General features: G+C 46.4%; 1 protein-coding gene across 1 annotated transcript in view; it reads left to right on the plus strand.

The window, feature by feature from the left end:
* LOC138853424 (uncharacterized protein DDB_G0284459-like) overlaps positions 1-21,508 on the plus strand; it is a 28,988-nt gene extending 7,480 nt beyond the window's left edge. The window contains exon 5 of the mRNA XM_070089915.1: positions 21,017-21,508. Within this exon, the coding sequence (XP_069946016.1) occupies positions 21,017-21,508 (492 nt within the window). The remainder of the gene's footprint in view (positions 1-21,016) is intronic.
* Positions 21,509-26,690: the final 5,182 nt, after the last annotated feature.

A 26,690-nucleotide genomic window follows, 5' to 3' on the forward strand; every position in this document is an offset into this window, starting at 1 on the left:
CCCTAGTTAAGAACGATAATAAATTTGTTGAGTTATGCATAAGAATTAACAACTGGGCGTCTACATTGTTTGCAATCCTAATTGCGCTAAAGCTAACCTATGACACTGAGCTTGACTCTATCATCATTTCTGAATCTATGTCATCATTGAAGACTCTTGACTCATATAATGACTCCAACAACATTCCCATTGGAGAAGCCGGGACTGGTTTCAAACAGTTTCGTTGGACAATAAAGCAGACTGTAAACGGATGGGGTTGTAGGCGCCCTTATAAACACAAACATTAAAAATCAGGAACGTGACGGTAAGCTGTCCAATATACAAAAAGAGTTAGAAACAGAAATACAAATAGCTAGAGCTTCATTTAAGGTTATTAATATAATATTCAAGAGGTTGCTAGTAGAATTGCAGTAAATCAACCATTCAAATCATTATGAAGCTGTGTGTAGTCTGTGGTCAGTCAAACAAACGGGCTTCCACATGGATAAATTGTCATTTTTGTGGAAATTGGTGTCACGCCCCTTGTGCAGATATCCCAGAACTAGCTACAAGCAGTATTAAAACAGAGAAGTGTTTCTGGGTATGCCCAAATGAGGAAAATCTGTGGACTAAAATCACAAGGGTATTAAAAGAGGACAACATCAAAGCTGCTTTCATAGAAAACCTGGAAGCTTTCTACAACAGATGGGAACATATTGCTGCACACTAACAGCACCTTTCAAGGCAGGTGAAATTGCCGACCTAGAAAATGTACAGAGAACTTTCACGGCGCGCATAACGGAGATAAAACACCTCAATTATTGGGAGCGCTTGAGGTTCCTAAACCTGTATTCCCTGGAACGCAGGAGGGAGAGATACATGATTATATACACCTGGAAAATCCTAGAGGGACTAGTACCGAACTTGCACACAAAAATCACCCACTACGAAAGCAAAAGACTTGGCAGACGATGCACCATCCCCCCAATGAAAAGCAGGGGTGTCACTAGCACGTTAAGAGACCATACAATAAGTGTCAGGGGCCCGAGACTGTTCAACTGCCTCCCAGCACACATAAGGGGGATTACCAACAGACCCCTGGCAGTCTTCAAGCTGGCACTGGACAAGCACCTAAAGTCAGTTCCGGATCAGCCGGGCTGTGGCTCGTATGTTGGTTTGCGTGCAGCCAGCAGCAACAGCCTGGTTGATCAGGCTCTGATCCACCAGGAGGCCTGGTCTCAGACCGGGCCGCGGGGGCGTTGATCCCCGGAACTCTCTCCAGGTAAACTCCAGGTAAACATAAAAAGTCTGGGCTGAATGGTACTGCCCTTGATACTGGCCATGTAGTCACAAACTGTAAGGCTGGAGGTGATGTCCTGGGAGACAGTAATAGTAAAGCTGGAGGTGCTGTCCTGGGAGACAGTAATGGTGAAGCTGGAGGTGCTGTCCTGGGAGACAGAAATGGTGAAGCTGGAGATACTGTCCTGGGAGACAGTAATGGTGAAGCTGGAGATTTTGTCCAGGTAGTCGGGAATTATACGCAGGAAGGAATACATATAAATGACCTCATAGGGGACAGGAGCCATAGTAGGGAAACAAGTGTAGTCAAAGATAAGATAAAACCAATATTGCAAACTAGAAATACCGCAGGAAATAGCAAACAAGAGGACTCCAATAGCAATAGTGAGGATAAATTACCAAAAACAACTGGTGAGAGCTCCATTGTTGGTGCTAGGGAGGATAGAAGTAAGACAGGGAAACATGCACCAACAGGGAATACAGTCACAGAAACCCAAGGCAAGCGGAAACCAAGCCTGTGCACATACTATGCACTTGGTATCTGCTGGCATGGGAAATCTGGAAAAACAGACGGGACGTGCAACTATGACCACCCTAGAAAATGCCATGCCCATATGACAACAGGAAAATGCAAACTCCCTTCCTGTAAGCTTTTTCACCCTGAAATGTGTACCTCTTCAGTACAGGAAAGACTGTGCTATAACTTAAATTGCCAGGCATACCATCTAAAGGGGACAAAAAGATACAAAACATCCAGGCCATGGGAAAACCTGGGTAGCCACAGCCACTCAAGAGGGAGAGGTTTTTTAGTGCCAGGAAGGAAAAAAAACTGGCAGGAAATGGCAGAAATCGTACACCAAATCCAGTCATTCCTGGAGTGGAACCACAGTCGATGGCCTCCACTCCAAACCAACAGATACAGATACTAATGCCGGAAAAAAAATCCCCCCCCAGTACCAACAATACCACCAGTCCGATAACATTCTTCTTTGCAAATATACAGGGTCTAAAGCCAGCAACAAACAACAAAATACCTTTCATCCGTGGACTGCTTGCAGAGGCAAAGGCAATGTTCGCGGCTTTCACTGAGACCCACATAAAGGATCACTTGGACAATGAAATATGGATCCCAGGTTACAACCTATACAGATGTGACAGAGTGAACAGGCAAAAGGGGGGGGGGGGGGGTTGGCCTGTACATTGCAGAGTCACTTGTTTGCACAGAACTGCTTAATGCCTCAAATGACGTAGTGGAAGTTTTAGCAGTAAAGGTCGAGAACCAAAACCTAGTCATTGTGGTAGTCTACAAGCCTCCGGATGCAACATCCCAGCAATTCCAGGAACAGCTGTTAAAAATTGACCACTGTCTGGAAAATCTTCCAGCTCCTGCACCCAACATCTTGCTCCTGGGGGATTTCAACTTAAGGCACCTAAAATGGAGGAATATAGCAAATAATATTGTTGCAGTAATAACACCAGGAGGCAGCTCTGATGAAAACTCACACTCACACGAGCTTTTAAATCTCTGCACAAAATTCAATTTAAACCAGCAAATAATAGAGCCTACTAGACTGGAGAATACACTAGACCTCATATTCACTAGCAATGATGATCTGATAAGAAATGTCACCATATCAGCAACAATATACTCAGATCACAACATAATTGAGGTTCAGACATGTATGCGAGGAGCCCCAGACCGACAAAATGAGACTAGTCACGAGGGAGCATTCACCAAATTCAACTTCAATAACAAAAACATAAAGTGGGACCAAGTAAACCAAGTCCTAACCGATATAAGCTGGGAAGATATACTAAGAAACACAGACCCAAACTTATGCTTAGAACAGATTAACTCGGTGGCACTCGATGTATGCACAAGGCTTATTCCTCTAAGAAATAGGAGGAGTAGATGTAAAATAGAAAGAGACAGGCGCTCCCTTTACAGGCGACGGAAAAGAATAACAGAGCGGCTAAAAGAGGTCAATATATCTGAAATGCGCAGGGAGACACTGGTCAGAGAAATAGCAAGCATCGAACTTAAGCTAAAAGAATCCTTTAGGAGTCAGGAATCGCGGGAAGAACTAAAAGCTATAAATGAAATCGAAAGAAACCCAAAGTATTTCTTCTCCTATGCCAAATCAAAATCGAGAACAACGCCCAGTATTGGGCCCCTACTTAAACAAGATGGGTCCTACACAGATGACAGCAAGGAAATGAGTGAGCTACTCAAGTCCCAATATGACTCAGTTTTTAGCAAGCCGCTAACCAGACTGAGAGTCGAAGATCAAAATGAATTTTTTATGAGAGAGCCACAAAATTTGATTAACACAAGCCTATCCGATGTTATCCTGACGCCAAATGACTTCGAACAGGCGATAAATGACATGCCCATGCACTCTGCTCCAGGGCCAGACTCATGGAACTCCGTGTTCATCAAGAACTGCAAGAAGCCCCTATCACGAGCCTTTTCCATCCTATGGAGAGGGAGCATGGACACGGGGGTCGTCCCTCAGTTACTAAAAACAACAGACATAGCCCCACTCCACAAAGGGGGCAGTAAAGCAACAGCAAAGAACTACAGACCAATAGCACTAACATCCCATATCATAAAAATCTTTGAAAGGGTCCTAAGAAGCAAGATCACCACCCATCTAGAAACCCATCAGTTACACAACCCAGGGCAACATGGGTTTAGATCAGGTCGCTCCTGTCTGTCTCAACTACTGGATCACTACGACAAGGTCCTAAATGCACTAGAAGACAAAAAGAATGCAGATGTAATATATACAGACTTTGCAAAAGCCTTCGACAAGTGTGACCATGGCGTAATAGCGCACAAAATGCGCGCTAAAGGAATAACAGGAAAAGTCGGTCGATGGATCTATAATTTCCTCACTAACAGAACACAGAGAGTAGTCGTCAACAGAGTAAAGTCCGAGGCAGCTACGGTGAAAAGCTCTGTTCCACAAGGCACAGTACTAGCTCCCATCTTGTTCCTCATCCTCATATCCGACATAGACAAGGATGTCAGCCACAGCACCGTGTCTTCCTTTGCAGATGACACCCGAATCTGCATGACAGTGTCTTCCATTGCAGACACTGCAAGGCTCCAGGCGGACATCAACCAAATCTTTCAGTGGGCTGCAGAAAACAATATGAAGTTCAACGATGAGAAATTTCAATTACTCAGATATGGTAAACATGAGGAAATTAAATCTTCATCAGAGTACAAAACAAATTCTGGTCACAAAATAGAGCGAAACACCAACGTCAAAGACCTGGGAGTGATTATGTCGGAGGATCTCACCTTCAAGGACCATAACATTGTATCAATCGCATCTGCTAGAAAAATGACAGGATGGATAATGAGAACCTTCAAAACTAGGGAGGCCAAGCCCATGATGACACTCTTCAGGTCACTTGTTCTATCTAGGCTGGAATATTGCTGCACTCTAACAGCACCTTTCAAGGCAGGTGAAATTGCCGACCTAGAAAATGTACAGAGAACTTTCACGGCGCGCATAACGGAGATAAAACACCTCAATTACTGGGAGCGCTTGAGGTTTCTAAACCTGTATTCCCTGGAACGCAGGAGGGAGAGATACATGATTATATACACCTGGAAAATCCTAGAGGGACTAGTACCGAACTTGCACACGAAAATCACTCACTACGAAAGCAAAAGACTTGGCAGACGATGCACCATCCCCCCAATGAAAAGCAGGGGTGTCACTAGCACGTTAAGAGACCATACAATAAGTGTCAGGGGCCCGAGACTGTTCAACTGCCTCCCAGCACACATAAGGGGGATTACCAACAGACCCCTGGCAGTCTTCAAGCTGGCACTGGACAAGCACCTAAAGTCAGTTCCTGATCAGCCGGGCTGTGGCTCGTACGTTGGTTTGCGTGCAGCCAGCAGCAACAGCCTGGTTGATCAGGCGCTGATCCACCAGGAGGCCTGGTCACAGACCGGGCCGCTGGGGCGTTGACCCCCGAAACTCTCTCCAGGTAAACTCCAGGTAAATCAGGGACAAAGGGATTAATGTACAATTGCTATGGATCCCATCACACATTGGATTACTCTTTCATGATAAAGTTGATATGTTAGCCAAGAAGAGTACCCAGAAGGAGAATGTAGAATATAACTTAGGTATATCTGTGTCTAGCATTAGGAATAATATTAGGAGAGAAGTAAATAATGAAAATGATTGTTATAGGAATGCAGTTAGAAGCCTGAGTAGATCTATAACCCACTATAATAACATGAACGTAGATAAGTGTGTTTATGGAGCAACTTGCAATGTGAACAGACTGACTGATGTTGTAGTGGCCAGGCTTAGGCTTGGTTACAAGTACTTCTGGCAGTTTGGGAGACACATGGATGATGATCAAACTAAATGTAAATTATGTGATCAGGCATATGGTCACTGTCTTGAACACTATGTGCTTAATTGTCCGCTTATTGAGGAATACAGAGACAGACAGTATAATAACTTATGCGACATGTCAAGATATCTTATTAATGAATATAAGATACAAGATATACTAAGTAAATTTCCTAAATTTGCTTGTAACAGATAAGTGAACTGTAGATATAGATATAAACCCATATGTACACCTGTTAACCCTTTTGGGGCCTAGTTTCTAGGCCTTTTGTGTATCCATATGCTCTTGCGCTACCGTCCACAGGATGGATATGGGGTGCACAATAAACTAGCCACTTCGGTGGCAAAATCTAAAATCTCTCTGACGCATGAGTAGATACACAACTAAAGAATGTGCACAACCTTTTGACTTGTCTCTTGCATGGATTCCGACAAACTATGTTACATATCTTCGGGTACTGACAAAGTAGTGCGCGCACACACACACACACAAACACACACACACACACACACACACACAGCGAGCGCGCTAGTCACGCCTTCCGTGCTCCAGGAATATAAGTGTTTTTGAGGGCTACCTAAGTGTTCTGCAAGGGTTGCTAAGTGTGTCAGGGTAGTGAACAATCCTAGAAGTGCTTTTTAATCTGCCTGAACCACATAAGTGTGGGGAGAGCCACAATTTTGTAAGTGATCTAGAAAATAAAAACGTTGTGGCGCAGAGTGGGCAGGCTAGTGTGTAAGGCGACATTGTCAAGTGTCACCCAAGAAAGATAATAAAGTGAAACAATCGTGTGACCAGTGAAAGAAATACAGTGAATAGGGTACATTATTAACGAGAAGAAATTGAGGTGGATCTACGCCAGGACGTACATCGAGCTGGATCTACGCCAGGACGTCACATTGAGCTGGACAATCTACAGTGCTACAGCTGCACTACAAGTACTGTATCACCTATGAGTGGTTGTTTGGGTGTGGGGTTCCAGGTTCCAATTAACTGCCAAGCTGAATGTGAATGGTCTAACTCTCATAGCATGATAAAGAATAGGCACTCAAGTATTCAATAAGGTTTAGCAAATGGTAATCCATTGAACAAGGCGATTAACTCACTATAAGCAGGTCGAGCATAGGCAACACTGTAAGGGTGGGAGTCAGGTCACAAGAGGTTGTAGACACAAGCGACAACTGAGAATCTACATTACACTCCAAGCACAAGCCACCTACTTTTCAGACACATAATAAACCCACACATAATTCGATACATAATTACACACACACACACACACACACACACACACGCATGCACACACACACACACACACACCATATTTCTACCCCTCCCTCGCATTTCTCTCTCTCATAGCCCCATCCCTCACCCTCCTTTCTCTGTCTCTGTCTCTCTTTCTCTCCCTCTCTTTCTCCCTCTCTCTACCCTTTCTCTCCCCTCTCACATTTCTCTCTCTTTCTTTCTCTCTCTCTCACTCTCTCCCTCTCTCTCTCTCACTCTCTCCCCCTCTCTCTCTCTCTCTCTCTCTCTCTCTCTCTCTCTCTCTCTCTATAAGCTTCTCTCTCCATCTCCCTTTTTCTATATTTCTACCCCTCCCTCGCATTTCTCTCTCTCATAGCCCGGTGGCCTGGTGGCTAAAGCTCCCGCTTCACACACGGAGGGCCCGGGTTCGATTCCCGGCGGGTGGAAACATTTCGACACGTTTCCTTACACCTGTTGTCCTGTTCACCTAGCAGCAAATAGGTACCTGGGTGTTAGTCGACTGGTGTGGGTCGCATCCTGGGGGACAAGATTAAGGACCCCAATGGAAATAAGTTAGACAGTCCTCGATGACGCACTGACTTTCTTGGGTTATCCTGGGTGGCTAACCCTCCGGGGTTAAAAATCCGAACGAAATCTTATCTTATCTTATCTTATCTTAGCCTTTTCCCTCACCCTCCTTTCTCTGTCTCTCTCTCTCTCTTTCTCTCTCTCTCTCTCTATAGGCTTCTCTCTCCATCTCCCTTTTTCTATATTTCTACCCCTCCCTCGCATTTCTCTCTCTCATAGCCTTTTCCCTCACCCTCCTTTCTCTGTCTCTCTGTCTCTCTCTCTCTCTCTCTTTCTCTCTCTCTCTCTCTCTCTCTCTCTCTCTCTCTCTCTCTCTCTCTATCTCTCTCTCTCTCCCTCTCTCCCTCTCTCTACCCTTTCTCTCCCCCCTCACATTTCTCTCTCTCACCCTTGGTCTTATCCCTCACTCCCATACTCTCTCCTCTCTCTCCCTCTTTCTACCCTTTCCCTCTCCTCTCTCTCCCTCTTTCTACCCTTTCTCTCTTCCCCTCACACCCTCTCCCTCCTCTAGCCTTCTGTCTGTGGTAAAAAAAAAAAAAAAAAAAAAAAAAAAAAAAAAAAAAAAAAAAAAAAAAAGGTGGCTCTAGAGGACGGAAAACCAGAGATCTGGTAGACGAATCAGGGAGGAAAGACTGGGAGTTAGAGCTCCAAAAAAGGGAGGAAGAGTGGGGAAGGAAGATAGTAGAGCTTGGTAAGAAAATGGAGAAGCGGATAGCTGAGGAGTGCAGGAAGTGGGAAGTACAGGTCTTAGCAGCAGAAGCTAGGATACAGTGTTTAGAAGAGAAACTGCAAAGCCTGAAACAGATTAGAGAGACAAATGACAATTCAGATGTGACATCAGGCGCAGACAAGGGGACGGTAAGCAACAACAGAGACATGCTGTACGTGAAGGCCTTATCAGACCCACGTGGGGCCAGGGAAAAGACGAGGAGTACACTAAGATCAAATGACAGGTCCGAAGACAATGAAGGTATACTATATGCAGAGATTTTAACAGCCAACTGCAGTAGCAAGGGACAGCTGGTCATGAAAGACAGTTCACTGAGAATAGAAGTTCCAGATATGACAGGGACTGAAGGCAAGAACATGTCAATGGAAGGAAATAAAATGCCTCAGAGGAAGCAGATGGAGACTCAGTGGGAGGAGGAAAGGGCGAGGTCAGTTTTTGTGTACGGGCTCCAAGAAGCCAAGGGGGACAACTTTGAAGAAATAAAACAGGAGGAGAAAAAAATGATTGAAGGCATCATGAAAACAATAGGTGAGGGCGATATGACCCAGGTGACAAATTTTCAGAGAATTGGGTGGTTTGCGAGTGGAAGGATACGGCCTGTCAAAGTAATTTTCAAGGAAGAATCAGTTCGAACCAGGATTCTGCAAGAGAAAGCAAGACTGAGGGACAAAGAGGGGTACCAGAGAGTATACCTCGACCGCGACAAAACACAAGACGAAAGGACTACACTGAAAGATAGGGTACAGAGACGCAAGGAGGAACGAGAGGCAATGACGAAGATGAGCAGGACCCAGACACAGGAGGAAGGGCAAACACACCCCACAGAATCTCCCACCAAAAGACTCCAACCACGACATTCCCAACGCAACTGAGCAACCTATACTACAACCCACTCACTGTTCCCTCTGCCACCAACCCCCATATCACAAACCTCACCCCAACAGCTGTCCCTTATGGGCATTCTGACCCCACCCCCATCATCACAAACCCCACCTACACCACAGCCCCATATAGGCCCCCACCAAGGCTCTCGCTCCCCCAACCCCAATATTCTTGCATGACCACAATGATAGAAAAGAAACTGAAAGTTTGGTACACAAACGCGGATGGAATAACGAATAAACATGAGGAGTGGAACGAAAGAATCAGTGAAAAATCCCCAGACATCATAGCAGTCACAGAAACAAAACTCGCTGAGACAATAACAGACACAATCTTCCCAATGGGATATCAGATCCTGAGGAAAGATAGAAGGAGTAGAGGGGGAGGAGGGGTTGCACTGCTCATAAAACACCGATGGGGATTTGAGGAAATGGAAGGCATGGACATGATTGGAGAAAGAGACTACATTGTAGGTACAATTCAGTCCGGAGAACATAAAGTAGTCATTGGAGTGATGTATAACCCACCACAGAACTGCAGGAGGCCAAGAGAGGAGTACGAAGAAAACAACAGGGTGATGGTGGACACACTGGCTGAGGTGGCAAGAAGAGCTCACTCGAGCAGAGCAAAGTTACTGGTAATGGGCGATTTCAACCACAGGGAGATCGACTGGGAAAACCTGGAGCCACATGGGGGTCCCGAAACATGGAGAGCCAAGATGATGGATGTGGTACTTGAAAACCTCATGCATCAACATGTCAGGGACACAACCAGAGAAAGAGGGGAGGATGAGCCAGCAAGACTGGATCTCGTGTTCACCCTGAGCAGTTCAGACATTGAGGACATCACTTACGAGAGGCCCCTTGGAGCTAGCGATCATGTGGTGCTGAGTTTTGATTATATAGTAGAGTTACAAGTGGAGAAGGTAACAGGAACTGAAGGGGTCAGGCCAAACTATAAAAGGGGGGACTACACAGGTATGAGAAACTTCCTGCAGGAGGTTCAGTGGGACAGAGAAATGGTAGGAAAATCAGTAAACGAGATGATGGAATATGTGGCAACAAAGTGCAAGGAGGCAGAGGAAAGTTTTGTTCCCAAGGGAAACAGAAATAATAGGAAGACCAAAACGAGTCCTTGGTTTACCCGAAGGTGTAGGGAGGCAAAAACTAAGTGCAACAGAGAATGGAAAAGGTACAGGAGGCATAGGACCCAGGAAAACAAGGAGATTAGTAGAAGAGCCAGAAACGAGTATGCACAGATAAGGAGGGAGGCCCAGCGACAGTATGAAAACGACATAGCATCGAAAGTCAAATCTGACCCGAAACTGCTGTATAGCCACATTAGGAGGAAGACAACAGTCAAGGACCAGGTGATAAGGCTGAGGAAAGAAGGTGGAGAACTCACAAGAAACGATCAAGAGGTATGTGAGGAGCTCAACACGAGATTTAAGGAAGTATTTACAGTAGAGTCAGGAAGGACTCTGGGGGGACAGACCAGATGGGGACACCAGCAAGGAATACACCAACAAGTGTTGGACGACATACATACAGATGAGGAGGAGGTGAAGAAACTGCTAAGGGACATCGATACCTCAAAGGCAATGGGACCGGACAACATCTCCCCGTGGGTCCTTAGAGAGGGAGCAGATATGTTGTGCGTGCCACTTACCACAATCTTCAACACGTCCCTGGAAACTGGGCAACTACCTGAGGTATGGAAGACGGCAAATGTAGTTCCCATTTTTAAAAAAGGAGACAGAAAAGAGGCACTAAACTATAGACCTGTGTCATTGACGTGTATAGTATGCAAAATTATGGAGAAGATTATCAGGAGGAGAGTGGTGGAGCACCTGGAACGGAACAAGAGTATAAATGCCAACCAGCACGGATTCATGGAAGGCAAATCCTGTGTCACAAACCTTCTGGAGTTTTATGATAAAATAACAGAAGTAAGACACGAGAGAGAGGGGTGGGTTGATTGCATCTTCTTGGACTGCAAGAAGGCCTTTGACACAGTTCCTCACAAGAGATTAGTGCAGAAGCTAGAGCATCAGGCGCATATAACAGGAAGGGCACTGCAATGGATCAGAGAATACCTGACAGGGAGACAACAACGAGTCATGGTACGTAATGATGTATCACAGTGGGCACCTGTGACGAGCGGGGTCCCACAGGGGTCGGTCCTAGGACCAGTGCTATTTTTGGTATATGTGAACGACATGATGGAAGGGTTAGACTCAGAAGTGTCCCTGTTTGCAGATGATGTGAAGTTAATGAGGAGAATTAAATCTGATGAGGACCAGGCAGGACTTCAAAGAGACCTGGACAGACTGGACACCTGGTCCAGCAAATGGCTTCTCGAATTTAATCCTGCCAAATGCAAAGTCATGAAGATAGGGGAAGGGCACAGAAGACCACAGACCGAGTATAGGCTAGGTGGCCAAAGACTGCAAACCTCACTCAAGGAGAAAGATCTTGGGGTGAGTATAACACCGAGCATGTCTCCGGAAGCACACATCAACCAGATAACTGCTGCAGCATATGGGCGCCTGGCAAACCTGAGAACAGCATTCCGATACCTTAGTAAGGAATCGTTCAAGACACTGTACACCGTGTATGTCAGGCCCATACTGGAGTATGCAGCACCTGTTTGGAACCCGCACTTGATAAAGCACGTCAAGAAACTAGAGAAAGTACAAAGGTTTGCGACAAGGTTAGTTCCAGAGCTAAGGGGAATGTCCTATGAAGAAAGATTAAGGGAAATCGGCCTGACGACACTGGAGGACAGGAGGGTCAGGGGAGACATGATAACGACATATAAAATACTGCGTGGAATAGACAAGGTGGACAAAGACAGGATGTTCCAGGGAGGGGACACAGAAACAAGAGGCCACAATTGGAAGTTGAAGACACAAATGAGTCAGAGAGATATTAGGAAGTATTTCTTCAGTCATAGAGTTGTAAGGCAGTGGAATAGCCTAGAAAATGACGTAGTGGAGGCAGGAACCATACACAGTTTTAAGACAAGGTTTGATAAAGTTCATGGAGCGGGGAGAGAGAGGGCCCAGTAGCAACCGGTGAAGAGGTGATGCCAGGAGCTAAGACTCGACCCCTGCAACCACAAATAGGTGAGTACAAATAGGTGAGTACACTTCCCCCCTCACCACCTACATCTCACTACTTCCCCTGATCCCTCCCCTCCCTCGATCACCCTCCCCTCCCCCGTTCACCCTAAACCCTCCCCACCCCTTCCCATTCCACTCCCACATAGCCACAGTTCCTCCACTACTTCCCCCCCCACACTCTGACATACACAATACTAACCTAACACAGAACTACATAGGTTTCCCACTCTGAGGCAATCAAGATAAAATAAAAATGGGTTGCCAGAGAGCAACAAGAAAAACCAAGGGACAGGAGGAGGAAGCTGCAAAGGAAGATTGGGCAGCAGAGCTCATAAAAAGGGATCATGAATGGGAAAAGAAACTAGAAGAACTTAGCATGAGAATGGAAGAGAGGATAGATATGGAAAGCAGGAAGTGGGAGGTGCATGTCAAAGCAGCAGAAGCTAGGATACAGAGTTTAGAAGAGGAATTGAAAAATCTGAAACAGCCTAAAGAACTAAAGAACATTTTGGGACTGACAACAGAGACTGCTACCTCAGCCACAAATAAGGGGACTGTAGGGAAAGAAGGGGCACAACTGCATGGAGAAGCTCTATCAGAGGAGACTGTAGCAAATGAAAGAGCTAAGCTTTATGTGGAGGCCCTAACAGACAACAACAGAGCCCAAGGAAAGCCGAGAAGGGAAAATGACAGTCCACTGAGCCCAAGTACATTAGCCAGTGAAACTGATGAAAGGAAAGCTGCAGTGGAGGAAACCAAATTAAATGAGGGGATACACAGGGATATGCAGTGGGAGAATGAAAGGGTGAGGTCAGTCTTTGTGTATGGGCTCCAGGAAGTCGAAGGGGAAACATATGAAGCAAGAAAACAAGGGGAAAAAAAGCAATTGAAAGCATCATGAAAGCAATAGGAGAAGACGATATGACCCAGCTGGAAAATTTTCGGAGAATAGGGGGGTTTGTAAAAAAAAGAACCCGACCAGTGAGAGTGACCTTCAAGGCAGAAGCAACTCGGACCAGGATCCTGCAGGGGAAACCACCATTAAGGGACATGATGGCATACAGGAAGGTGTATCTCGACCGCAACAGAACACAAGAAGAAAGGCAGAAACTGAGAGAGATGGTACAAAGACGAAAGGAGGAAAGAGAGGGGATGGAGAAGACAGACAGGAGATCCCAGACCCAGGAAGAAGATCAAATACAGCCTCCCTCACAACTTCCTATAGAAGCCTCCCAACCAGGTCAACCCCAGTGCAACCAAACACTCTAAATCAAAACACCCATGCCACATCCAATGCCCCCACCCACTACATTACAAACTCCACCCCCACAGCAACAACCCATAGTTCCTTACCAGGTCTCCCACTTCCCCAACCCCAATATACCTCCCAGACCACAGTCTTAGAAAAAAAGTTGAAGGTGTGGTATACAAATGCAGATGGAATAACAAACAAGTATGAGGAGTGGCACGAAAGAATCAAAGAGACATCCCCAGACATAATAGCACTCACAGAAACAAAACTCACCAGAATAATAACAGATTCAATCTTTCCATCCGGATATCAAATCCTCAGGAAAGACAGAGGGAGGAGAGGGGGAGGAGGAGTTGCACTGCTCATTAAAAACCAGTGGGGTTTTGAGAAAATGGAAGGAATGGATGGCATGGGCGAAAGGGACTACTTAGTAGGAACAATCCAGTCTGAGGGACATAAGGTGATAATTGCAGTAATGTACAACCCACCACAGAACTGCAGGAGGCCAAGAGAAGAATACGAAGAGAGCAACAGAGCAATGATCGACACACTAGCCGAGGTGGCCAGGAGAGCACACATGGGGGGAGCAAAGTTACTAGTTATGGGTGATTTCAATCACAAGGAGATTGACTGGGAAAACCTGGAGCCCCATGGGGGTCCCGAAACATGGAGAGCCAAGATGATGGATGTGGTACTGGAAAACCTCATGCATCAACATGTTAGAGACACTACCAGAGAGAGAGGAGAGGATGAACCAGCAAGGTTGGACCTTGTATTCACCATGAGTAGTTCGGACATCGAGGGTATCATGTATGAAAGGCCCCTGGGAGCTAGTGATCATGTGGTTCTGTGCTTCGACTACATAGTTGAGCTCCAAGTGGAGAGAGTAGCAGGAATAGGCTGGGAAAAACCAAACTACAAAAGGGGGAACTACTCAGGCAAGAGGAACTTCCTTCAAGACATTCAGTGGGAGAGGGAACTGACAGGAAAACCAGCACAAGAAATGATGGACTATGTAGCTACAAAATGCAAGGAGGCAGAGGAGAGGTTTGTTCCCAAGGGAAACAGAAATAATGGGAAGAACACAACGAGTCCTTGGTTCACCCAAAGGTGTAGGGAGGCAAAAAGTAGGTGTACTAGAGAATGGAAAAGGTACAGAAGACAGAGAACTCAGGAAAATAAAGAAATCAGCTGAAGAGCCAGAAACGAATATGCACAGATAAGAAGGGAGGCTCAGAGACAATATGAAAATGACATAGCATCAAAAGTAAAGACTGACCCGAAGCTGTTGTACAGCCACATCAGGAGGAAAACAACAGTCAAGGACCAGGTAATCAGACTGAGGAAGGGTGATGGGGAATTCACAAGAAACGACCGAGAGGTTTGTCAGGAGCTCAACACAAGATTTAAAGAGGTATTTACAGTGGAAACCAGTAGGGCCCCAAGAAATCAGAACAGGGGGGCACACCAGCAAGTGCTGGATGAGGTACATATAACCAAGGAGGAGGTGAAGAAGCTGCTATACGAACTTGACACCTCAAAGGCGGTGGGACCAGACAACATCTCTCCATGGGTCCTTAAAGAGGGAGCAGAGATATTGTGTGAGCCATTAACAAAGATCTTCAACACATCATTTGAAACTGGGCAACTCCCTGAGGTATGGAAAATGGCAAATGTAGTCCCAATTTTTAAAAAGGGAGACAGACATGAGGCACTAAACTACAGACCTGTATCACTAACGTGTATAGTATGCAAGGTCATGGAGAAGATCATCAGGAGGAGAGTGGTGGGGCACCTGGAAAGAAACGAGTGTATAATTGACAACCAGCACGGTTTCAGGGAAGGAAAATCCTGTGTCACAAACCTCCTAGAGTTTTATGACAAGGTGACAGAAGTAAGACAAGAGAGAGAGGGGTGGATCGACTGCATATTTTTGGACTGCAAGAAGGCCTTCGACACAGTTCCTCACAAGAGGTTACTGCAAAAGCTAGAGAACCAGGCACACATAACAGGAAAGGCACTGCAATGGATCAGAGAATACCTGACAGGGAGGCAACAACGAGTCATGGTACGCGACGAGGTGTCAGAGTGGGCGCCTGTGACAAGCGGGGTTCCACAGGGGTCAATCCTAGGACCTGTGCTGTTCTTGGTATATGTGAACGACATAACGGAAGGGATAGACTCAGAAGTGTCTTTGTTTGCAGATGATGTGAAGTTAATGAGAAGAATCAAATCGGACGAGGATCAGGCAGGACTACAAAGAGACCTGGACAGGCTACAAGCCTGGTCCAGCAACTGGCTCCTTGAATTTAACCCTGCCAAATGCAAAGTCATGAAGATTGGGGAAGGGCAAAGAAGACTGCAGACACAATATAGTTTAGATGGCCAAAGACTGCAAACCTCACTCAAGGAGAAAGATCTGGGGGTGAGTATAACACCGAGCATATCTCCTGAGGCGCACATCAATCAGATAACTGCTGCAGCATACGGGCGCCTGGCAAACCTACGGATAGCGTTCCGATACCTCAGTAAGGATTCGTTTAAGACTCTGTATACCATCTACGTCAGGCCCATACTGGAGTATGCAGCACCAGTTTGGAATCCACACCTAGTCAAGCACGTCAAGAAATTAGAGAAAGTGCAAAGGTTTGCAACAAGACTAGTCCCAGAGCTACGGGGATTGTCCTATGAAGAAAGGTTGAGGGAAATCGGCCTGACGACACTGGAGGACAGGAGGGTCAGGGAAGACATGATAACGACATATAAAATACTGCACGGAATAGACGAGGTGGACGAAGACGGGATGTTCCAGAGATGGGACACAGACACAAGAGGTCACAATTGGAAGTTGAAGACTCAGATGAATCAAAGGGATGTTAGGAAGTATTTCTTCAGTCATAGAGTAGTCAGGCCATGGAATAGCCTAGAAAGTGATGTAGTGGAGGCAGGAACCATACATAGTTTTAAGGCGAGGTATGATAGAGCTCATGGGGCAGGGAGAGAGAGGACCTAGTAGCAATCAGCGAAGAGGCGGGGCCAGGAGCTGTGAATCGACCCCTGCAACCACAAATAGGTGAGTACAAATAGGTGCGTACACGCGCGCGCGCGCAAGCACACTCGGAGTACAGGCTAGACGGCCAAAGACTGCAAACCTCACTTAAGGAAAAGGCTCTTGGAGTAATTATAATACCGAACACATCTCCTGAGGCACACATCAATCAGATAACTGCTGCAGCATATGGGCGCCTGGTAAACCTGAGAATAGCCTTCCGATACCTCAATTAGGAATCGTTCAAAACTCTGTACATCGTGTGCGTCAGGCCCATTTTGGAGTATGCAGCTCCAATTTGGAACCCACACCTGGTTTCAAACACTTCAAGAAATTAGAGAAAGTGAAAAGGTTTGCAACAAGATTAATCCCGGAGCTAAGGGGAATGTCCTACAAAGAAAGGTTAAAGAAAATCGACCTGATGATACTGGAGGACAGGAGGGATTGGGGGGACATGATAACGACATATAAAATACTGCGAGGAGTTGAAAAGGTGGACAAAGACAGGATGTTCCAGAGATGGGACACAGCAACAATGGGTGACAATTGGAAAGTGAAGACCCAGATGAATCAAAAGGATGTTAGGAAGTATTTCTTCAGTCATAGAGTTGTCAGGAAGTGGAATAGCCTGGAAAGTGACGTAGTGGAGGCAGGATCCATACATAGTTTTAAGATTAGGTATGATAAAGCTCACGGAGCAGGGAGAGAGAGGACTTAGTAACGACTATTGAACAGGCAAAACCAGGAGCTATGAATCGACCCCTGCAACCACATTTAGGTGAGTACACACACAGACAGACAGACACACACACACACACACACACACACACACACACACACACACACACACACACACACACACACACACACACACACACACACACACTATCACACACACACAGAGTATAGGCTAGGTGGCCAAAGACTGCAAACCTCACTCAAGGAGAAAGATCTTGGGGTGAGTATAACACCGAGCATGTCTCCGGAAGCACACATCAACCAGATAACTGCTGCAGCATATGGGCGCCTGGCAAACCTGAGAACAGCATTCCGACACCTTAGTAAGGAATCATTCAAGACACTGTACACCGTGTATGTCAGGCCCATACTGGAGTATGCAGCACCTGTTTGGAACCCGCACTTGATAAAGCACGTCAAGAAACTAGAGAAAGTACAAAGATTTGCAACAAGGTTAGTTCCAGAGCTAAGGGGAATGTCCTATGAAGAAAGATTAAGGGAAATCGGCCTGACGACACTGGAGGACAGGAGGGTCAGGGGAGACATGATAACGACATATAAAATACTGCGTGGAATAGACAAGGTGGACAAGGACAGGATGTTCCAGGGAGGGGACACAGAAACAAGAGGCCACAATTGGAAGTTGAAGACACAAATGAGTCAGAGAGATAGTAGGAAGTATTTCTTCAGTCATAGAGTTGTAAGGCAGTGGAATAACCTAGAAAATGACGTAGTGGAGGCAGGAACCATACACAGTTTTAAGACGAGGTTTGATAAAGCTCATGGAGCGGGGAGAGAGAGGGTCTAGTAGCAACCGGTGAAGAGGCGGGGCCAGGAGCTAGGACTCGACCCCTGCAACCACAAATAGGTGAGTACAAATAGGTGAGTACACACACTATCACACACACACACATACACACACAGAAGTAAGACACGAGAGAGAGAGGTGGGTTGATTGCATCTTCTTGGACTGCAAGAAGGCCTTTGACACAGTTCCTCACAAGAGATTAGTGCAGAAGCTAGAGGATCAGGCTCATATAACAGGAAGGGCACTGCAATGGATCAGAGAATACCTGACAGGGAGGCAACAACGAGCCATGGTACGTGATGAGGTATCACAGTGGGCACTTGTGACGAGCGAGGTCCCACAGGGGTCGGTCCTAGGACCAGTGCTGTTTTTGGTATATGTGAACGACATGATGAAAGGGTTAGACTCAAAAGTGTCCCTGTTCGCTGACGATGTGAAGTTAATGAGGAGAATTAAACCAGATGAGGACCGGGCAGGACTTCAAAGAGACCTGGACAGACTGGACACCTGGTCCAGCAACTGGCTTCTCGAATTTAATCCCGCCAATTGCAAAGTCATGAAGATAGGGGAAGGGCACAGAAGACCGCAGACAGAGTGTAGGCTAGGTGGCCAAAGACTGCAAACCTCACTCAAGGAGAAAGATCTTGGAGTGAGTATAACACCTAGCATGTCTCCGGAAGCACACAACCAGATAACTGCTGCAGCATATGGGCGCCTGGCAAACCCGAGAACAGCGTTCCGATACCTGAATAAGGAATCGTTCAAGACACTGTACACCGTGTACGTCAGGCCCATACTGGAGTATGCAGCACCTGTTTGGAACCAGCACTTGATAAAGCACGTCAAGAAACTAGAGAAAGTGCAAAGGCTTGCGACAAGGTTAGTTCCTTAACCTTTCTTATGAGGAAAGGTTAAGGAAATCGGCCTGACGACACTAGAGGACAGGAGGGTCAGGGGAGACATGATAACGACATATAAAATACTGCGCAGAATAGACAAGGTGGACAAAAAGAGGATGTTCCAGGGAGGAGACAGAAACAAGAGATCACAATTGGAAGTTGAAGACACAGATGAGCCAGAGAGATATTAGGAAGTATTTCTTCAGTCATAGAGTTGTCAGGCAGTGGAATAGCCTAGAAAGTGAGGTAGTGGAGGCGGGAACCATGCATAGTTTTAAGACGAGGTTTGATAAAGCTCATGGAGCAGGGAGTGAGAGGATCCAGTAGCAACCGGTGAAGAGGCGGGGCCAGGAGCTAAGACTCGACCCCTGCAACCACAAATAGGTGAGTACACACACACACACAAACACCAGAATGAGTCTCAGAAAAGACAGGAAAGCCATCTGCAAACCAAAACGGCAGAGTGCACCAATAACCATTGGACACAATACACAAAACTGGGAAGAAGGTGAAGAATCTGTTATACGAGCTGGATACCTCAAAGGCGGTGGGACCAGACAAGATCTCTCCGCGGGTCCTGAGAGAGGGAGCAGAGGCATTGTGTGTGTCTCTAGCAACAATCTTCAACAAGTCGATCGAGACAGGGCAATTACCGGAGGTGTGGATGACAGCAAATGTTGTCCATTTTTTTAAGAAAGGAGACAGGCAGGCAGTATTAAATTACATACCAGCGTCACTGACATGTATAGTATGTAAAGTTACGGTAATTATCAGAAGAGTGGTGGAACACCTAGAAAGAAGTGGGTTCATACATGAGAACCAGCACAGCTTCAGGTCTGGAAAAGCCTGTGCCCCAAACCTACTGGAGTTCTAAGACTAACTAACAGAAGTACAGCAAGAGAGTGTGATGGGTAAATCGCATTTTCCTGGACTGTACCGCACAAGAGACTGGTTAAAAAACTAGAGGAGCCTGCAGAAATAACAGGAAAAGCACTATAATGGATCAGGCATACCTGGCAGGAAGTGATGGTCCTTGAAGAGGTGTCGGAATGGGTGCATATAACGAACGGGGTTCCAGAAGGTTTAGTCCTAGGGGTGTTTCTTGTATACATCAATGACATGACGAAAAGGTTAGTCAGTGGTATCCCTCATCGCAGACGACGTGAAACTAATGAGGAGAATACAAGCGGACGAGGACCAAGAAAGGTTACAAATGGATCTGGACAGGCTACAGGCCTGGTCTGACAGATGGCTCCTGAAGTGTAACCCAACCAAATGCAAAGTTATGAAGCTTGGGGAAGGACAAAGAAGACCGCAGATGGAGTAGAGGCGAGGGAACTCAACTTGATGACACTGGAGGACTAGGGGGAGGGGGAATATTATAACAATGTGAAAAATACTGAGAGGAACTGACAAGGTGAAAAGGGGCAGAATTTTCGAAAGTGGGGAAACAGGAACACGAGGGCACAGCAGAAGTTCAAAACTCAGATGAATCATAGGAATGTTAGGAAGTATTTCTTCAGCCTTCTAGTTGTTAGGGAGTGAAACAATCTGGAGGTTTTTAAGAGGAGGTACCTGGATTATACCTGGAGAGGGCTTTGGGGGTCAACGCTTCCGCGGCCCGGTCTGAGACCAGTCGTCGTGGTGGATCAGGGTCAGATCAACCAGGCTGTTACTGCTGGCCACACGTAAACAAACGTACGAGTCACAGCCCGGCTGATCAGGTACTGACTTCAGGTACCTGTCCAGCACCTTCTTGAAGACAGACAGGGGACTGTTGGTGATCTCCCTTATGTATGCTGGGAGAGAGTGGATCTAGTAGCGACCAACTAAGAAACGGGGCCAGGAGCTATGAATCGGCCCCTGCAACCATATATAAGTGAGTAAACATACACACAAACACACACACACACATTGGTAGTTTTTAAAGCAAAGAATTCTTAAAAACATAAATAAATATTTTTAGACGATAAAAAGGTATATCCTTGTTTGGTAAAAATTCTCACAGAAACTTTTGTTATTGTCTTGGAGCAGGATGTCCCTGGCAGCAGCAGCAACAGCAGCATCAGTAGCAACAGCAGCAGCAGCAGCAGCAGCAGCAGCAGCAGCAGCAGCAGCGATACAATGAGACCTCTCTATGGCAACAGTGCGAGTCGCCCAACCAGCATCCAAGCTATCGCCACCTTCGCCAACCTTCTGCAGAACAACAGAGCTCACCCGACACTTCGACGAATATCTGGTCAGTTAATTATACCAAGGAACCCCCGCGACCCCCTTCCTTCCACCCCTCCAGTCACAAGACACTCTGCCGTGCCCTCCTCACCTCCCGCCCTCCCTGCCCGTAAACCAGGTATAGGTGTTCCTTCCACTCCGGAAAGGCCTATGAAGAAGGCAAACAATCCGCTGTTGATGCCCAAGCCTCCCAAGAAAGTCGCCAAGGAACCAGAGGTACCCAGAAACCAGAAGGTACAGTGTCCCCTCTGTCGCAGCCCGGTCAACACCTCCCAACTCCAGACTAACAGGTGAGCAACCTCTATGTGTTAGTTATTATTTTGCCATATACACATGTCGATTAGACACTAGGCCTGTGTCTAATCGACAGCAGTGTTTGTGTGTACTCACCTATTTGTACTCACCTATTTTTGGTTGCAGGGATCGAGTCATAGCTCCTGGCCCTGCCTCTTCACTGATTCCTACTAGGTCCTCTCTCTCCCTACTCCATGAGCTTTATCATACCTCGCCTTAAAACTATGTATGGTTCCCGCCTCCACTACTTCACTTTCTAGGCAATTCCACGGCTTGACTACTCTATGACTGAAGAAATACTTCCTAACATCCCTTTGATTCATCTGAGTCTTCAGCTTCCAATTGTGACCTCTTGTGTCTGTGTCCCATCTCTGGAACATTCCATCTTTGTCCACCTCATATATTCCGCGCAGTATTTTATGTCATTATCATGTCTCCCCTGACCCTCCTGGCCTCCAGTGTCGTCAGGCCGATTTCCCTCAACCTTTCTTCGTAGGACAATCCCCGGAGCTCTGGGACTAGTCTTGTTGCAAACCTTTGCACTTTCTCTAATTTCTTGACGTGCTTGACTAGGTGTGGATTCTAAAATGGTGCTGCATACTCCAGTATGGGCCTGACGTAAATGGTATACAGAGTCTTGAACGAATCCTTACTGAGGTATTGGAACGCTATCCGTAGGTTTGCCAGGCGCCCGTATGCTACAGCAGTTATCTGATTGATATGCACCTCAGGAGATATGCTCGGTGTTATACTCACCCCCAGATCTTTTTCCTTGAGTGAGGTTTGCAGACTTTGGCCATCTAAACTATATTGTGTCTGCGGTCTTCTTTGCCCTTCCCCAATCTTCATGACTTTGCATTTGGCAGGGTTAAACTCAAGGAGCCAGTTGCTGGCCCAGGCTTGTAGCCTAGCCAGGTCTCTTTGTAGTCCTGCCTGATCCTCATCTGATTTGATTCTTCTCATTAACTTCACATCATCCGCAAACAAGGACACTTCTGAGTCTATCCCTTCCGTTATGTCATTCACATATACCAAGAACAGCACAGGTCCTAGGACTGACCCCTGTGGAACCCCGCTTGTCACAGGCGCCCACTCTGACACCTCGTCACGTATCATGACTCGTTGTTGCCTCCCTGTCAGGTATTCTCTAATCCATTGCAGTGCCTTTCCTGTTATGTGTGCCTGATCCTCTAGCTTTTGCAGTATCCTCTTGTGAGGAACTGTGTCGAAGGCCTTCTTGCAGTCCAAAAAAATGCAGTCGATCCTCCCCTCTCTCTCTTGTCTTACTTCTGTCACCTTGTTATAAAACCCTAGTAGGTTTGTGACACAGGATTTTCCCTCCCTGAAACCATGCTGGTTGTCAATTATACACTTGTTTCTTTCCAGGTGCTCCACTACTCTCCTCCTGATGATCTTCTCCATGACCTTGCATACTATACACGTTAGTGATACAGGTCTGTAGTTTAGTGCCTCATGTCTGTCTCCCTTTTTAAAAATTGGGACTACAGTTGCCATCTTCCATACCTCGGGGAGTTGCCCAGTTTCAAATGATGTGTTGAAGATCTTTGTTAATGGTGCACACAATATCTTTGCTCCCTCCTTAAGGACCCACGGAGAGATGTTGTCTGGTCCCACCGCCTTTGAGGTGTCAAGTTCGCATAGCAGCTTCTTCACCTCCTCCTTGGTTATATGTACCTCATCCAGCACTTGCTGGTGTACCCCCCTGCTCTGATTTCCTGGAGTCCTACTGGTTTCCACTGTAAATACTTCTTTAAATCTCGTGTTGAGCTCCTGACATACCTCCCGGTCGTTTCTTGTGAATTCCCCATCACCCTTCCTTAGTCTGATTACCTGGTCCTTGACTGTTGTTTTCCTCCTTATGTGGCTGTACAACAGCTTCGGGTCAGTCTTGACTTTCGATGCTATGTCATTTTCGTATTGCCGCTGAGCCTCCCTTCTTATCTGTGCATATTCGTTTCTGGCTCTTTGGCTAATCTCTTTATTTTCCTGAGTTCTCTGTCTTCTGTGCCTTTTCCATTCTCTAGTACACCTACTTTTTGCCTCCCTACACCTTTGGGTGAACCAAGGACTCGTTGTGTTCTTCCCATTATTTCTGTTTCCCTTGGGAACAAACCTCTCCTCTGCCTCCTTGCATTTTGTTGCCACATAGTCCATCATTTCTTGTACTGGTTTTCCTGTCAGTTCCCTCTCCCACTGAATGTCTTGAAAGAAGTTCCTCAAGCCTGAGTAGTTCCCCCTTTTGTAGTTTGGTTTTTCCCACCCTATTCCTGCTGCTCTCTCCACTTGGAGCTCAACTATGTAGTCGAAGCACAGAACCACATGATCACTAGCTCCCAGGGGCCTTTCATACATGATATCCTCGATGTCAGAACTACTCAAGGTGAATACAAGGTCCAGTCTTGTTGGTTCATCCGCTCCTCTCTCTCTGGTAGTGTCTCTAACATGTTGATGCATGAGGTTTTCCATTACCACATCCATCATTTTGGCTCTCCATGTTTCAGAACCCCCATGGGGCTCCAGGTTTTCCCAGTCAATCTCCTTGTGATTGAAATCACCCATAACTAGTAACTTTGCTCCCCCCATGTGTGCTCTCCTGGCCACCTCGGCTAGTGTGTCGACCATTGCTCTGTTGCTCTCATCGTATTCTTCTCTTGGCCTCCTGCAGTTCTGTGGTGGGTTGTACATTACTGCAATTATCACCTTATGTCCCTCAGACTGGATTGTTCCCACTAAGTAGTCCCTTTCGCCCGTGCCATCCATTCCTTCCATTTTCTCAAACCCTCACTGGTGTTTAATGAGCAGTGCAACTCCTCCTCCCCCTCTCCTCCCTCTGTCTTTCCTGAGGATTTGATATCCAGATGGAAAGATTGAATCTGTTATTATTCTGGTGTGTTTTGTTTCTGTGAGTGCTATTATGTCTGGGGATGTCTCCTTGATTCTTTTGTGCCACTCCTCATACTTATTTGTTATTCCATCTGCATTTGTATACCACACCTTCAACTTCTTTTCTAAGATTGTGGTCTGGGAGGTGTATTGGGGTTGGGGAAGTGGGAGACCTGATGAGGAACTATGGGTGGTTGCTGTGGGGGTGGAGTTTGTAATGCAGTGGGTGGGGGCATTGGATGTGGCATGGGTGTTTTGGTTTAGAGTGTTTGGTTGCACTGGGGTTGACCTGGTTGGGAGGCTTCTATAGGAAGTTGTGAGGGAGGCTGTATTTGATCTTCCTGTGTCTGGGATCTCCTGTCTGCCTTCTCCATCCCCTCTCTTTCCTCCTTTCGCCTTTGTACCATCTCTCTCAGTTTCTGCCTTTCTGCTTGTGTTCTGTCCTGTATGCCGGCATGTCCCTTAATCATGCCTTGAAGGTCACTTTCACTGGCCGGGTTCTTTTTTTTACAAACCCCCCTATTCTCCGAAAATTTTCCAGCTCGGTCATGTTGTCTCCTCCTATTGCTTTCATGATGCTTTCAATTGCTTTTTTTTCCCCTTGTTTTCTTGCTTCATATGTTTCCCCTTCAACTTCCTAGAGCCCATACACAAAGACTGACCTCACCCTTTCATTCTCCCACTGAATATCCCTGTGTATCCCCTCATTCAATTTGATTTCCTCCACTGCAGCTTTCCTTTCTTCAGTTTCACTAGCTAGTGTACTTTGGCTCAGTGGCCTATCATTTTCCCTTCTCGGCTTTCCCTGGGCTCTGCTGTGGTCTGTTAGGGCCTCCACATATAGCTTATCTCTTTCATTTACTACAGTCTCCACTGATTGAGCTTCTACATGCAGTTTTGCTCCTTCTTTCCCTACAGTCCCCTTATTTGTGACTGAGGTAGCAGTCTCTGTTGTCAATCCCAAAATGTTCTTTAGTTCTTTAGGCTGTTTCAGATTTTTCAGTTCCTCTTCTAAACTCTGTATCCTGGCCTCTGCTGCTTTGACTTGCACCTCCCACTTCCTGCTTTCCATGTCTATCCTCTCTTCCATTCTCATGCTAAGCTCTTCTAGTTTCTTTTCCCATTCATGTTCCCTTTTTGTAAGCTCTGCTGCCCAATCTTCCTTTGCAGTTTCCTCCTCCTGTCCCTTGGTTTTTCTTGTTGCTCTCTGGCAACCCATTTTTGTTTTATCGTGATTGCCTCAGAGTGGGAAACCTATGTAATTCTGTATGTTAGGTTAGTATTGTGTATGTCAGAGTGTGGGGGGGGAGGTAGAGGAGGAACTGTGGCTATGTGGGAGAGTAGTGGGGAGGGGGAGTGGGAAGGAGGGAGAAGCAAGTGGGTGAGTGGGAGAGGGAGAGGGGGAAGGAGGGAGAGTTGGGGAGGGGGAGGGTGTGTGTGTGTGTGTGTGTGTACTCACCTATTTGTACTCACCTATTTGTGGTTGCAGGGGTCGAGTCCTAGCTCCTGGCCCCGCCTCTTCACCGGTTGCTACTAGGCCCTCTCTCTCCCCGCTCCATGAGCTTTATCAAACCTCGTCTTAAAACTGTGTATGGTTCCTGCCTCCACTACGTCATTTTCTAGGCTATTCCACTGCCTTACAACTCTATGACTGAAGAAATACTTCCTACTATCTCTCTGACTCATTTGTGTCTTCAGCTTCCAATTGTGGCCTCTTGTTTCTGTGTCCCCTCCCTGGAACATCCTGTCCTTGTCTACCTTGTCTATTCCACGCAGTATTTTATATGTCGTTATCATGTCTCCCCTGACCCTCCTGTCCTCTAGTGTCGTCAGGCCGATTTCCCTTAATCTTTCTTCATAGGACATTCCCCTTAGCTCTGGAACTAACCTTGTTGCAAACCTTTGTACTTTCTCTAGTTTCTTGACGTGCTTTATCAAGTGCGGGTTCCAAACAGGTGCTGCATACTCCAGTATGGGCCTGACATACACGGTGTACAGTGTCTTGAATGATTCCTTACTAAGGTATCGGAATGCTGTTCTCAGGTTTGCCAGGCGCCCATATGCTGCAGCAGTTATCTGATTGATGTGTGCTTCCGGAGACATGGTCGGTGTTATACTCACCCCAAGATCTTTCTCCTTGAGTGAGGTTTGCAGTCTTTGGCCACCTAGCCTATACTCTGTCTGTGGTCTTCTGTGCCCTTCCCCTATCTTCATGACTTTGCATTTGGCAGGATTAAATTCGAGAAGCCATTTGCTGGATCAGGTGTCCAGTCTGTCC

This window comes from Cherax quadricarinatus, chromosome 3 (genome assembly GCF_038502225.1).
Source record: "Cherax quadricarinatus isolate ZL_2023a chromosome 3, ASM3850222v1, whole genome shotgun sequence".
Taxonomy (NCBI): Eukaryota; Metazoa; Arthropoda; class Malacostraca; order Decapoda; family Parastacidae; genus Cherax; species Cherax quadricarinatus.